The sequence below is a fragment of the Mobula birostris genome, chromosome 22 (genome assembly GCF_030028105.1).
Source record: "Mobula birostris isolate sMobBir1 chromosome 22, sMobBir1.hap1, whole genome shotgun sequence".
Taxonomy (NCBI): domain Eukaryota; kingdom Metazoa; phylum Chordata; class Chondrichthyes; order Myliobatiformes; family Myliobatidae; genus Mobula; species Mobula birostris.
The window spans coordinates 60,365,570-60,378,189 of record NC_092391.1 but is presented as its reverse complement, the minus strand read 5'-3'; the positions used below and the strand labels follow the sequence as shown (position 1 = coordinate 60,378,189).

Sequence of the window (12,620 nt, the reverse complement as noted above, 5' to 3'; positions counted from 1 at the left end):
CCTCAGTGCCTTACCATTAACCCTGTATGTTCTACCTTGGTTTGTCCTTCCAACATGCAATACCTCACACTTGTCTGTATTAAACTCCATCTGCCATTTTTCAGCCCATTTTTCCAGCTGGTCCAACTCCCTCTGCAGGTTCCGAAAACCCTCCTCACTGTCTACTACACCTCCAATCTTTGTATCATCAGCAAATTTGCTGATCCAATTTACCACATTATCATCCAGATCATTGATATAGATGACAAATAACAATGGACCCAGCACTGATCCCTGTGGCACACCACTAGTCACAGGCCTCCACTCGGAGAAGCAATTCTCTACTACCACTCTTTGGCTTCTTCCATTGAGCCAATGTCTAATCCAATTTACCACCTCTCCATGTATACCCAGCGACTGAATTTTCCTAACTAACCTCCCATGCGGGACCTTGTCAAAGGCCTTACTGAAGTCCATGTAGACAATATCCACTGCCTTCCCTTCATCCACTTTCCTGGTAACCTCCTCGAAAGACTCCAATAGATTGGTCAAACATGACCTACCACGCACAAAGCCATGTTGACTCTCCCTAATAAGTCCCTGTCTATCCAAATGCTTGTAGATTCTGTCTCTTAGTACTCCCTCCAATAACTTACCTACTACCGACGTTAAACTTACCGGCCTATAATTTCCCGGATTACTTTTCGATCCTTTTTTAAACAACGGAACAACATGAGTCACTCTCCAATCCTCCAGTACCTCACCTGTAGACAGCAACATTTTAAATATTTCTGCCAGGGCCCCTGCAATTTCAACACTAGTCTCCTTCAAGGTCCGAGGGAACACCCTGTCAGGTCCCGGGGATTTATCCACTTTAATTTTCCTCAAGACAGCAAGGACCTCCTCCTTTTCGATCTGTACAGTTTCCATGGTCTCACTACTTGTTTCCCTCAATTCCATAGATTTCATGCCAGTTTCCTTAGTAAATAGAGACACAAAAAACCTATTTAAGATCTCCCCCCTTTCCTTTGGTTCCGCACATAGCCAACCACTCTGATCGTCAAGAGGACCAATTTTATCCCTTGCAATCCTTTTGTTCTTAACATACCTGTAAAAGCTCTTTGGATTATCCTTCACTTTGACTGCCAAGGCAACCTCATGTCTTCTTTTAGCCCTCCTGATTTCTTTCTTAAGTATTTTCTTGCACTTCTTATACTCCTCAAGCACCTGATTTACCCCCTGTTTCCTATACATTTCATACAGCTCCCTCTTCTTCTTTATCAGAGTTGCAATATCCCTTGAGAACCAAGGTTCCTTATTCCTATTCACTTTGCCTTTAATCCTGACAGGAACATACAAATTCTGCACTCTCAAAATTTCTCCTTTGAAGGCTTCCCACCTACTGATCACATCCTTGCCAGAGAACAACCTGTCCCAATCCACGCTTTTTAGATCCTTTCTCATTTCTTCAAATTTGGCCTTCTTCCAGTTCAGAACCTCAACCCTAAGACCAGATCTATCCTTGTCCATGATCAAGTTGAAACTAATGGTGTTATGATCACTGGAACCAAAGTGCTCCCCTACACAGACTTCTGTCACTTGTCCTATGAACACTACCTCACTATTCTTTTATTTCCTATTTTTTGCACTACTTAGTTAACTATTTTATATAATATATATTTACTGTAATTCAGGTTTATTTTGCTATTATTGAGAATTGCATTCTACTGCTGCCACAAGTTAACAAACTGCACAAGCTTTACCGGTGATATTAAACCTGATTCTAATTCTTTCCATGGATGTCTCCTGACCTGCTGAGTTCTTCCAGCATTTTCAGTCATAGTCATAGAGCACTATAGGAGCAGGCCCTTCAGCCCATCTAGTCTGTGGCGACCTATTGTTCTGCCTTGTCGATTTGACCCGCACCTGGACCTTAGCTCTCCATACCTCTCCCATCCATGTACTTACACAAATTTCTCTTAAATGTTGAAGTTGAACCCGCAACCACCACTTATACCGGCAGCTTGTTCCACACTCTCACCTCCCTCTGAGTGAAGAAATCCCCTCTCAGGTTCCCCCTAAATATTGCACCTTTCACCAGGGTGTTATTTTAGACACCAACTAAGGCTACGTCCACACTACGCAGGATAATTTTGAAAACGCCGGTTTCGAGTAAAAACGAAAGGCATCCACACTAAGCATTTTTCAAAATATTTCTGTCCACATTAGACGGATATTTGGGCGAATCTCTTCCTACTGGGCATGCACAGGACACACAGAAAACAAGCGAAGAGGAAACGGTATACCTGGTGCGCGCTTGTCCAGATACAGAGTAGAAAAACTTAAAAGGAATTGCTCTTGGCTCTCGCACAGGAGGACTAAAAACTAAAAAAAACAAATACTGGAGTATATGGAGGCAACTGGTAGGGAGTTCATGGACAGTATGACAGGGCTGACGACGAACATTGAAAAACTAACTCTGTTGCATGAATAAAGCACCTTGTTAAATGTATAAAACATGTCTGCATCAGTGTTATCTTGTATTTCCATACAATGTTACATTAGGCTGTTACACATCTATTGTCAGAGAAGTACTTGCATAAATAGGTAAACCACCTTCATACAAGCAAGGACAGAAAACAGGGCAAAGTGAGTATACTTATTTATTCAGTAAGCTATGGGTCAAAGTATTTGGTGAGTACATTTAACTCTTCTGGCTTCAGTCTCGTTGCTGTCTGTTGTGAAATTGTTAGGTTCTACTAAGCACAAAATCAAATATCGCTGGGGAGGAGAGAGGAGGAGGGAGGAGGGAGGAGGGAGGAGGGAGGAGGGAGGAGGGAGGAGGGAGGAGGGAGGAGGGAGGAGGGAGGAGGGAGGAGGGAGGAGGGAGGAGGGAGGAGGGAGGAGGGAGGAGGGAGGAGGGAGGAGGGAGGAGGGAGGAGCAGCAGCCGCCACACTGTCGCTATCTGTTCCGGCACGTCATGACAGCGGTTTTAAAAAGCTCTGGTTAGCCCGTACACACTGCAATGGATAGTAGGCATTTTCAGATTTATTCACTCTGGAGACTGTTTCTGAAAATCTCCGTTTTCAGGGGATGAAAACGCTGTTTCAGTGTGGACAGAGGGTCAGAACGAAGAGAAAAGGCTTTGTTTTCAAAATTATCCGGCGTAGTGTGGACGTAGCCTAAGTTTAACATGAAATTTCCCTTGAATGCATCCATACGAATCACAGCTACTGCCTGTGGTATTGAGTTTCCCTTCATTATGATTCTCCAGATAAAGTGCATGAGAAAAGAGTTGGCAGTAGGCACGAGTGGTCTGCTCTTTCAGTGGTCAGTACAACCACAAAGTCAAATCAGGCCTTCAAACATTGTCCAGCCAGACAAAATCTCTTCAGCTTTATGTGACCATACTGGTCTTTGAAAGAGCAAGCCAGTCACTCCTAGCACTGCTTTTTTAACCATATACTCTAATCAGAGAATGTTTAGTGCAACTCAATTGAGTTGCAATTAGAACAGGTGCAATTTATTTGTTTACTGAGATATAGCACGTAATAGGCCCTTCCAGCCCAACACAATGACCAATTAACCTATCAACTGGTACGTCTTTGGACTGTGGGAGGAAACCCACGTGGTCACAGAGAGAACATACAAACTCCTTGCAGGCAGCAGCGGGAATTGTACCTGGGTCATTGGTACTGTAAAGTGTTGTGCTAACCACTACACTACTGTGCGATGGGAATTGAACCCGGGTCACTGGTACTGTAAAGTGTTGTGCTGACCACTACACTACCGTGTGGTGGGAATTGAACCCGGGTCACTGGTACTGTAAAGTGTTATGCTAACCACTACACTACCGTGCGGTGGGAATTGAACCCGGGTCATTGGTACTGTAAAGTGTTGTGCTAACCACTACACTACCAAGCCGAGAAACCAAGATCAACATGAGGGAGAGAGAAATCATTTACTTGTTTGTTTGCTTATCTGGTGATGCAGCACAGAGTAGGCCCCTTTGACCCCTCGAGCCACTCTGCCCCAGCAACAACCCCACCCCCCAAGACAAACCCAACCTAATCACAGGAAAACTTTCAACGACCAATTAACCTACTCACCGGCATGTCTTTGGACTGTGGGAGGAAACCCACAGGTTCATGCAGGCGGGGGTGATGTATAAACTCCTTACAGAGGACAGTGCAATTGAATTCCGAACTCTGACACCCCGTGCTTTAATAGCATCGCACTATAACTAACTCAGCACTAGTAACCAACACTTCTATTCCTTTCAGAGAGAAGCTGCAAGCTGGTTCCATGTTTACCTGTGGAACTACTCCACAGGAAGTAGTTGCTTGTGTCCAGAACAAAGAAGCAGGCAGGAAAAAATCATTGCTGACATGACCCACCCTGAAAACTGCCTTTTCCAAAACATCCCTTCTGGAAAGCGTTACAGAGCTATTAAAACAAAAACTTCATGCCATCTTAAGAGTTTCTTCCCCTAGACAGTTAACCTGACCAACCATTCCATATAGCCCTTCCCCCTCTATAAATTACCCCCGTCACTGCACTGCATTGTAAACAACGTAAACCACTTTTGATGATGTAAACAGCACTAAGGTGGCATGGTAGCACAGTGGTTAGCTCAACACTTTACAGTACCTGCGACATGGGTTCAATTCCCACCACTGCCTGTAAGGAGTTTGTACCTTCTCCCTGTGACCATATGGCTGTCCAAAGACTTACCAGCTGGCAAGTGAATTGGGCATTGTAAATTGTCCCGTGATTAGGCTAGGGTTGAATCAGGGGATTGCTGGGCAGTGTGGCTTGAAGGGCCAATTCCACACTGTATCTCAATAAATAAAAAATAACTGTTTTCCTTCGCCTATAACTTTTCCAACAAGTGCGAGTTTTGTCACACCACCTTCACTTTTTCCTCTTAATGCCATTCCCAGTTAAAGGCTACCTAAGTCGAAAAGGTTTTCATCAACCAGTGCCTGAGAAGGATCCTAAACATCAGGTAGACTCACAAAGGAACTAACCTGACACTGTGGGAAAACACCAACCAGGAATCCTGAGAGATACAAATACACAAATGGAAATGGAGCTGGACTGGCCATGCCTTGAGGAAGCCAACCAACAACATCACCTGGCAGGCATTAAAACTGAATCCCCAAGGACAGAGAAAAAAGGGATGTCAAAGAACACATCTCCGAAGAGGACCATAACCTTGTCATCGGGTTTGGAGGCTTGTATGCCTTAATGTCACAGGACAGCTACGTTGGCTGGAGTTAGGGCTTTATGCTTTGTCCTTGGTAGGGCCCCTCTGCCAAACAGGTCAAAGGATAGAAGACAAACTAAAAGAGGTCTACGGGCCTCCAGGTTCAGAGGTTTAGCTCAGGGCTAACAACCCTGACTGGTCAAAAAACAATTGTTATGGAAACAGCAATGAAGAATCCTTCTGTACAGGCAGAAATGGAGGACCTTCATTGCTGCCCTAAACACCAGCGGCATAACAAGTAGTAAGTAAAGAACACGTGGAGAAGAGGTGCCAAGTCCGAAATTGGATGACAGGGGACACTCCTGGTCCACCCTCAAGAAGTTGGCTCAGAACAGAGGACAATGGGGATGAGAGGTTATCGATGGCCAATGCTCCACTGGGAGTTGAGGGCCCAAGAAGAATAGAAAAGGCAGTCCCTGTCTCCTTCGGAATTCAGATGAGTGGTCCCAAAAAGCAGCAAAACCGAACACAAATGAAGAGAGTTTTGGCATTCCTTCTGTCACTACATTACAACTGATGTAAACCTATAAGGTCATAACTGCCTTCGTGGGCAAGATGCACCTGGGTACTTCTCCCACACTGCCCAGTGAAAACCATCATTACACTTGTACAAAGTAAATTTCAGAATCAGAATCGGGTTTAATATCACCGGCTTATGTCGTGAAATTTGTTAACTTTGCAGCAGCAGTATACTACAATACATAATAATAGGAAAAAATGTGAATTAGAGTACATAATAGTTAAATAAATAGTGCAAAAATGGAAATAAAAAAGTAGTGAGGCAGTGTTCATGATTCAATGTCCATTCAGAAATCTGACGGCAGAGGGGAAGATGCTGTTCCTGAATCAGGCTTCTGAACCTCATACGCTAGGTCTGTAACAATGGATGCTGCCTTTTCTGAGGCATTGCTTCTTGAAGATGTCCTGGATACTATGGGCCATGATGGAGTTGACCAAGTTTACAACTCTCTGCTGCTAACCGATTCTGTGCTGTAGTGCCACCACATCCCCTCTCCCCATACCAGATGGTGATGCAGTTCTCCATTGAAATGTTGAGTCCAGGATAGATCCTCAGAGATGTTGACACCCAGGAACTTGAAATTGCTCACACTTTCCACTTCTGACCCCTCGAGGAGGTCTGGTGTGTGTTCCCTTGCCTTACACAGACACCACGTACAACGCTGAGATTCATTTTCTTCTAGGAGATCCTGACTGCACAGAAAGCCATTCAGGTTATTTAATCCCACGACATTAAGCCAGAGGGTGATGAATCTGTGGAATTTATTGCCATAAATGGCTGTGGAGGCCAAGTCATTGGGTATATTTAAAGCAGAGGTTTTTAAATCAGAGGATCTTGATTATCCAGGACATCAAAGGTTTTGGGGAAAAGGCAGGAGAATGGGGGTGAGAGGGAAAATAAATCAGCAAACTCAATGGACCGAACGGACTAATTCCGCTCCTATGTCTCATAGACAGGGTCCGGGATGTTTCTGATCGCATCCACGATATCTTGAAGTGGGAAAGAGAACAGCCAGAGGTCGTGGTACATATTGGTACCGACATAGGGAGGAGGTCCTGAAAGCAGACTACAAGAAGTTAGGAAGGAAGTTGAGAAGCAGGACCTCAAAGGTAGTGATCTCGGGATTACTACCTGTGCCATGTGACAGTGAGCATATGAATAGAATGAGGTGGAGGATAAATGTGTGGCTAAGGGATTGGAGCAGGGGGCAGGGATTCAGGTTTCTAGATCATCAGGACCTCTTCTGGGGTAGGTGTGACCTGTACAAAAAAGGACAGGTTGCACTTGAACCTGAGGGGGACCAATATCCTGGTGGGGAGGTTTGCAAAGGCTATTGGGGAGAGTTTAAGCTAGAATTGCTGGAGGGGTGGGAACCGAACTGAAGTGACAGAGGAAAGGGAGGTTGGGTCACAAATAGAGAAAGCTTGGAGACAGTGCAAAAGGGAGGATAGGTAAGTGATAGAGAAGGGACGCACTCAGACCGATGGTTTGAGATGTGTCTATTTTAATGCGAGGAGTATTATCAATAAAGCGGATGAGCCTAGAGCGTGGATCAGCACTTGGAGCTATGATGTTGTGGCCATTACAGAGACTTGGATGGTGCAGGGGCAGGAATGGCTACTTCAAGTATCCGGCTTTAGATGTTTCAGAAAGGACAGAGAGGGAGGCAAAAGAGGTGGGGGCGTGGCACTGATGATCAGAGATAGTGTCACGGCTGCAGAAAAGGAGGAAGTCATGGAGTCCACGGAGTCTCTGTGGGTGGAAATTAGGAATACTTTATACTTATACTTTATTGTAGGAAGGGGTCAATAACTCTACTGGGTGTTTTTTTTTATATAGACCATCCAATAGTAACAGGGACATCGAGGAGCAGATAGGGAGACAGATTCTGGAAAGGAGTAATAATAACAGGGTTGTTGGGGTGGGAGATTTTAATTTCCCCAATATTGAGTGGCATTTCCCGAGAGTGAGGGGTTTAGATGGGGTGGAGTTTGTTAGGTGTGTTCCGGAAGGTTTCTTGACACAATATGTAGATAAACCTACAAGAGGAGAGGCTCTACTTGATCTGGTATTGGGAAATGAACCCGGTCAGGTGTCAGATCTCTCAGTGGGAGAGCATCTTGGAGACAGTGATCACAATTCTATGTCCTTTACCGTAGCATTGGAGAGGGATAGGAACAGACAAGTTAGGGAAACATTTAATTGGAGTAAGGGGAAATATGAGGCTATCAGGCAGGAACTTGGAAGCATAAATTGGAAACAGATGTTCTCAGGGAAACGTACGGAAGAAATGTGGCAAATGTTCAGGGGATATTTGCATGGGGTTCTGTGTAGATACGCTCCAATGAGACAGGGAAAGGATTGTAGGGTACAGGAACTATGGTGTACAAAGGCTGTTGCAAATCTAGTCAAGAAAAAGAGATTACAAAAGGTTCAAAAAAACTAGGTAATGATAAAGATCTAGAAGATTATAAGGCTAGCAGGAAGGAGCTTAATAATGAAATTAGGAGAGCCAGAAGGGGCCATGAGAAGGCCTTGGCAGACAGGATTAAGGAAAACCCCAAGATACTTTACAAGTATGTGAAGAGCAAGAGGATAAGACGTGAGAGAATAGGACCTATCAAGTGTGACAGGGGACAAGTGTGTATGAAACCGGAGGAGATGGCAGAGGTATTTAATGAATAGTCTGCTTCAGTATTCACTACGGGAAAGGATATTGGTGACTGTAGGGATGACTTGCAGCAGACTGAAAAGCTTGAACATGTAGATATTAAGAAAGAGGATGTGCTGGAGCTTTTGGAAAGCATCAAGTTGGATAAGTCTCCAGGTGCAGACGAGATGTACCCCAGGCTACTGTGGGAGGCGAGGAAGGAGATTGCTGAGCCTCTGGCGATGATCTTTGCATCATCAATGACGACGGGAGAGATTCTGGAGGATTGGAGGGTTGCGGATGTTGTTCTTTTATTCAAGCCAGGGAGTAGGGATAGCCCAGGAAATTATAGATCAGTGAGTCTTACTTCAGTGGTTGGTAAGCTGATGGAGAAGATCCTGAAAGGCAGGATTTATGAACATTTGGAGAGGCATAATATGATTAGGAATAGTCTACATGGCTTTGTCAAAGGCAGGTCGTGCCTTACGAGCCTGATTGAATTTTTTGAGGATGTGACTGAACACATTGATGAAGATAGAGCCGTAGATGTAGTGTATATGGATTTTAGCAAGGCATTTGATAAGGTACCCCAACAAGGCTTATTGAGAAAGTAAGGAGGCATGGGATCCAAGGGGACATTGCTTTGTGGATCCAGAACCAGTTTGCCCACAGAAGGCAAAGAGTGGTTGTAGTTGGGTCATATTCTGCATGGAGGTCGGTGACCAGTGGTGTGCCTCAGGGATCTGTTCTGGGACCCCTACTCTTTGTGATTTTTATAAATGACCTGGATAAGGAAGTGGAAGGATGGGTTAGTAAATTTGCTGATGACACAAATGTTGGGGGTGCGTGGATAGTGTGGAAGGCTGACAGAGGTTACAGCGGGACATTGATAGGATGCAAAACTGGGCACATGGTCTGATTTTCCACTGCTATTCATGGCCAGTTGTTATACTACTGCAATACTTTAATGTGAGGGCTCAGAAAATATTTCTTTGTTAATTTCAAAAGTACACTACATTATATTCCTATATATGCACACAAATAAATATACATATGTACACATATATGCATATATTTACACACACATACATAAATACATACAGAGACTGTGCAGAAGTCTTAATCACATATATAGCTAGGGTGCCCAAGACTTTTCCACAGTATTGTGTGTATATTATTCCTTAAAGCGTAGAAGACTGAGAGGAGATTTGATAGAGATATACAAAATTAAGGGGGCTACCGACAGAGTAACTGCAAGCAGGCTTTTTCCACTGAGGTTAAGTAGGACATGGGTTAAGGGTGAAAGGTAAAAAGTTTAAGGGAAACATGGGAGGAAACTTCTTCCCTCAGAAGGTAGTGAGAGTGGAACAAGCTGCCAGCACAAGTGGTGCATGCGAGCTCAATTTCAATGTTTAAGCAAAGTTTGGATAGTAGGGGTATGGGGGGAGGGGGTGATGAGTGAGAGAGAGCGAGAGTGATATACACACAAAATACAATCAGGGTGCATCTTTCTTTCTATACATTTAACATTTCAGTCCAAGACCCTTCATCAGGACTGGAAAGGAAAGGAGAAGCAGAAGAGTCTTGGCCTGAATCATCAATTTATTCCCCTTCATAGATGCTGCCTGATCTGCTGAGCTCCTCCAGCATTTTGCGTCTTGCTCTGGGTTTCCAGCATCTGCAGAACCTCTCTAATTTGTTTACATTCATTGTACATCAAATCAGCGCATTCTGTTGTTTCTGCTAGTTGTTTATGGGATTACTTAATCATGCACTTTCTACTGTTCAGTATAAACATAACTCTGCTCTGCCACTTCACAGGTTTGCTATCTCATTATATATCGTACCCCGTTCTACATACTGCACTAAACCAAGTTTGGCTGCTAGCTTGATGAATATGGCGTGGTTAGCACAATGCCTTACTGCACAGGCAACCCAGGCTCAATTCCCGTTGCTGTCTGTAAGGAGTTTGTACGTTCTCCCTGTGACCGCCTGGGTTTCCTTCGGGTGCTCCGGTTTCCACCCACAGTCCCAAGACCTACCCATTGGTAGGTTAATTGGTCATTGTAAATAAAAATAAGGCACCCGTTAGTCTTGCGAGACCATGGATCTGCACCTGGAAAGTCTTCACTCTCCAGGGCACAGGCCTGAGCATGGTTTTATGGAAGACCAGCAGTTGCCCATGCTGCAAGTCTCCCCTCTCCACGACACTGATGTTGTCCAAGGGAAGGGCATTAGGACCCATACAGCTTGGTGTGTTGTCGCAGAGCAATGTGTGGTTAAATGCCTTGCTCAAGGATACAGCACGCTGCCTCGGCTGGGGCTTGAACTCACGACCTTCAGATCACTAGTCGAATGCCTTAACCACTTGGCCACGTGCCCATTGCAAATAGTCTCATGATAAAGCAAAAGGTTCTAAGGCCTGGAAGAGCCCAATCCACATTGTATCACTAAATAAATTAAATGCAATATGCTCAAAATGAACAATTAGAAGCATTCTGATTAAAACTTGTTATACCTTCTTTAGAGCATGCAAGGCCACCAGAACCTCCTCCAATCACCAACAGATCATAGTCATATTTCCCTGTAAATATAAACCATCAACATGAGGAAGATCAAATGAACAAGCTGGACACAGAGCAGTATTATGAATTCTTTAACCCCAGCATCAGCCAAGAGCATATCCAATCCCTGTAAACTGGACCCCTCCCTAACATTGCAAATGGCGGTGAAGAGGTCGAGAATTTCCCCAAAGAGGACAAGGCAAAAACTTGGAAGTTTCTTCAACAGAGAATAATTTTGCTAAATTATTTTTGGCTGAGATGGATAATAGAAAGACAAAGTTAAACCATCTTAATTACAAAACAAAATTAAAAGTCGTATCTGGGATCGAAGCTTATTTTTAATATTAAAGTATGCTATACAATGAAAATACCCACTTTAAAGTGTAGCTACAACAAGACATACTTCCCCAAGCATCATGCAACCCTGAGAGGACTGGGAGAAACCAAAACCGCGGACCCTCTCATCAGCTGCTTAAACCCCCAGGAGTCCGATCCTCGGCTCCTCTACCTACTGCTAAAAACAACCGGGACTATGACCCTCGGTCCCTCTAACCTGCTGCTAACCCCCGGACTCCAGCCGCTGGCATCACTGCCCTCCGCCGGCTCCACAGCCGCAGCGCCGCCATCTTGCCGCGCCACAGGACCCCGCGTCAGGTCGTCCGCCGCGCTGCCGCTCCTGAACCCTCCCGCAAACTCTCACCAATTTTTCTAAAAAAAATAGTTTAACCTCTCTTCCGAATTTATTGACTTTTAAATTATTTTGACGTTGTGAGCAAAGAATAAGGAGTGTGCTGATTGAGGCAGCGACTGGTCCCGCTGTGAGGGATGGGGCCTCGCTGATGTTCGGCCTGGCGAGCAGCGCCTCTGCAGGCGGCTAGGAACCGAGTCACCAGAGCAGGATCGGAGCCCAGCTCGTTGTCACAGGAACAAATAGAAGAAAACTTACCTGCAGAGGGTTACATACAGGAGGAAGAAATTGGGCGTCCATGAGCCAGTCCTCATTAGAGAAATTGAGGTGTCTAAGAACCAGTCGTCATTAGAGAAATTGGAGGGGTTAATGAACCGGCCTTCATTGGAGAAATTGGGGGTATCATGAGCCAGTGCTCATTAGAGAAATTGGGGGTGAGTCCAGGAACCAATCCTCAGTGGGATCTGTCCTGGGATCACACCGAAATGCTATCTCAAAGGAAGCATGGCAAAGCCTCTCTTAGAAGTTTGTACAGATTTGGCATGACATCTGAAACTTTGACAAAGTTCTACAGATGTGTGGTGGAGAATATATTGACTGGCTGCATCAAAGCTTGGTATGGAAACACCAATGCCCTTGAATGGAAAATCCTACAAAAATTAGTGAATCAGCCCAGTCCATCACAGGTAAAGCCCTCCCCACCACTGAGCACATCTACATGAAACGCTGTCACAGGAAAGCAGCGTCCATCATCAAAGACCATCCAAGCCAAGCTCTCTCCTCACTTCTGCCATCAGGAAGAAGGTACAAGAGCCTGAGGTCCCACTCCACCATGTTCAGAAATATTTATTACCCCTCAACCATCAGGCTCAGGATCAGGTTTAGTTTCACGGTTGTGAAATTTGTTATTATGCGGCAGCAGTGCAATGCAATACACAATAATAAAAAC

General features: G+C 44.7%; 1 protein-coding gene across 1 annotated transcript in view; it reads right to left on the bottom strand.

The window, feature by feature from the left end:
• txnrd2.2 (thioredoxin reductase 2, tandem duplicate 2) overlaps window positions 1-11,619 on the bottom strand; it is a 185,422-nt gene extending 173,803 nt beyond the window's left edge. Inside the window, exons 1-2 of the mRNA XM_072240869.1 lie at window positions 11,537-11,619; window positions 10,938-11,003 (exon numbers count right to left, since the gene is read on the bottom strand). Coding sequence (XP_072096970.1) covers window positions 10,938-11,003; window positions 11,537-11,609 — 139 coding nt within the window. The 5' untranslated portion in view covers window positions 11,610-11,619. The remainder of the gene's footprint in view (window positions 1-10,937; window positions 11,004-11,536) is intronic.
• Between the last annotated feature and the right edge of the window lie 1,001 nt (window positions 11,620-12,620).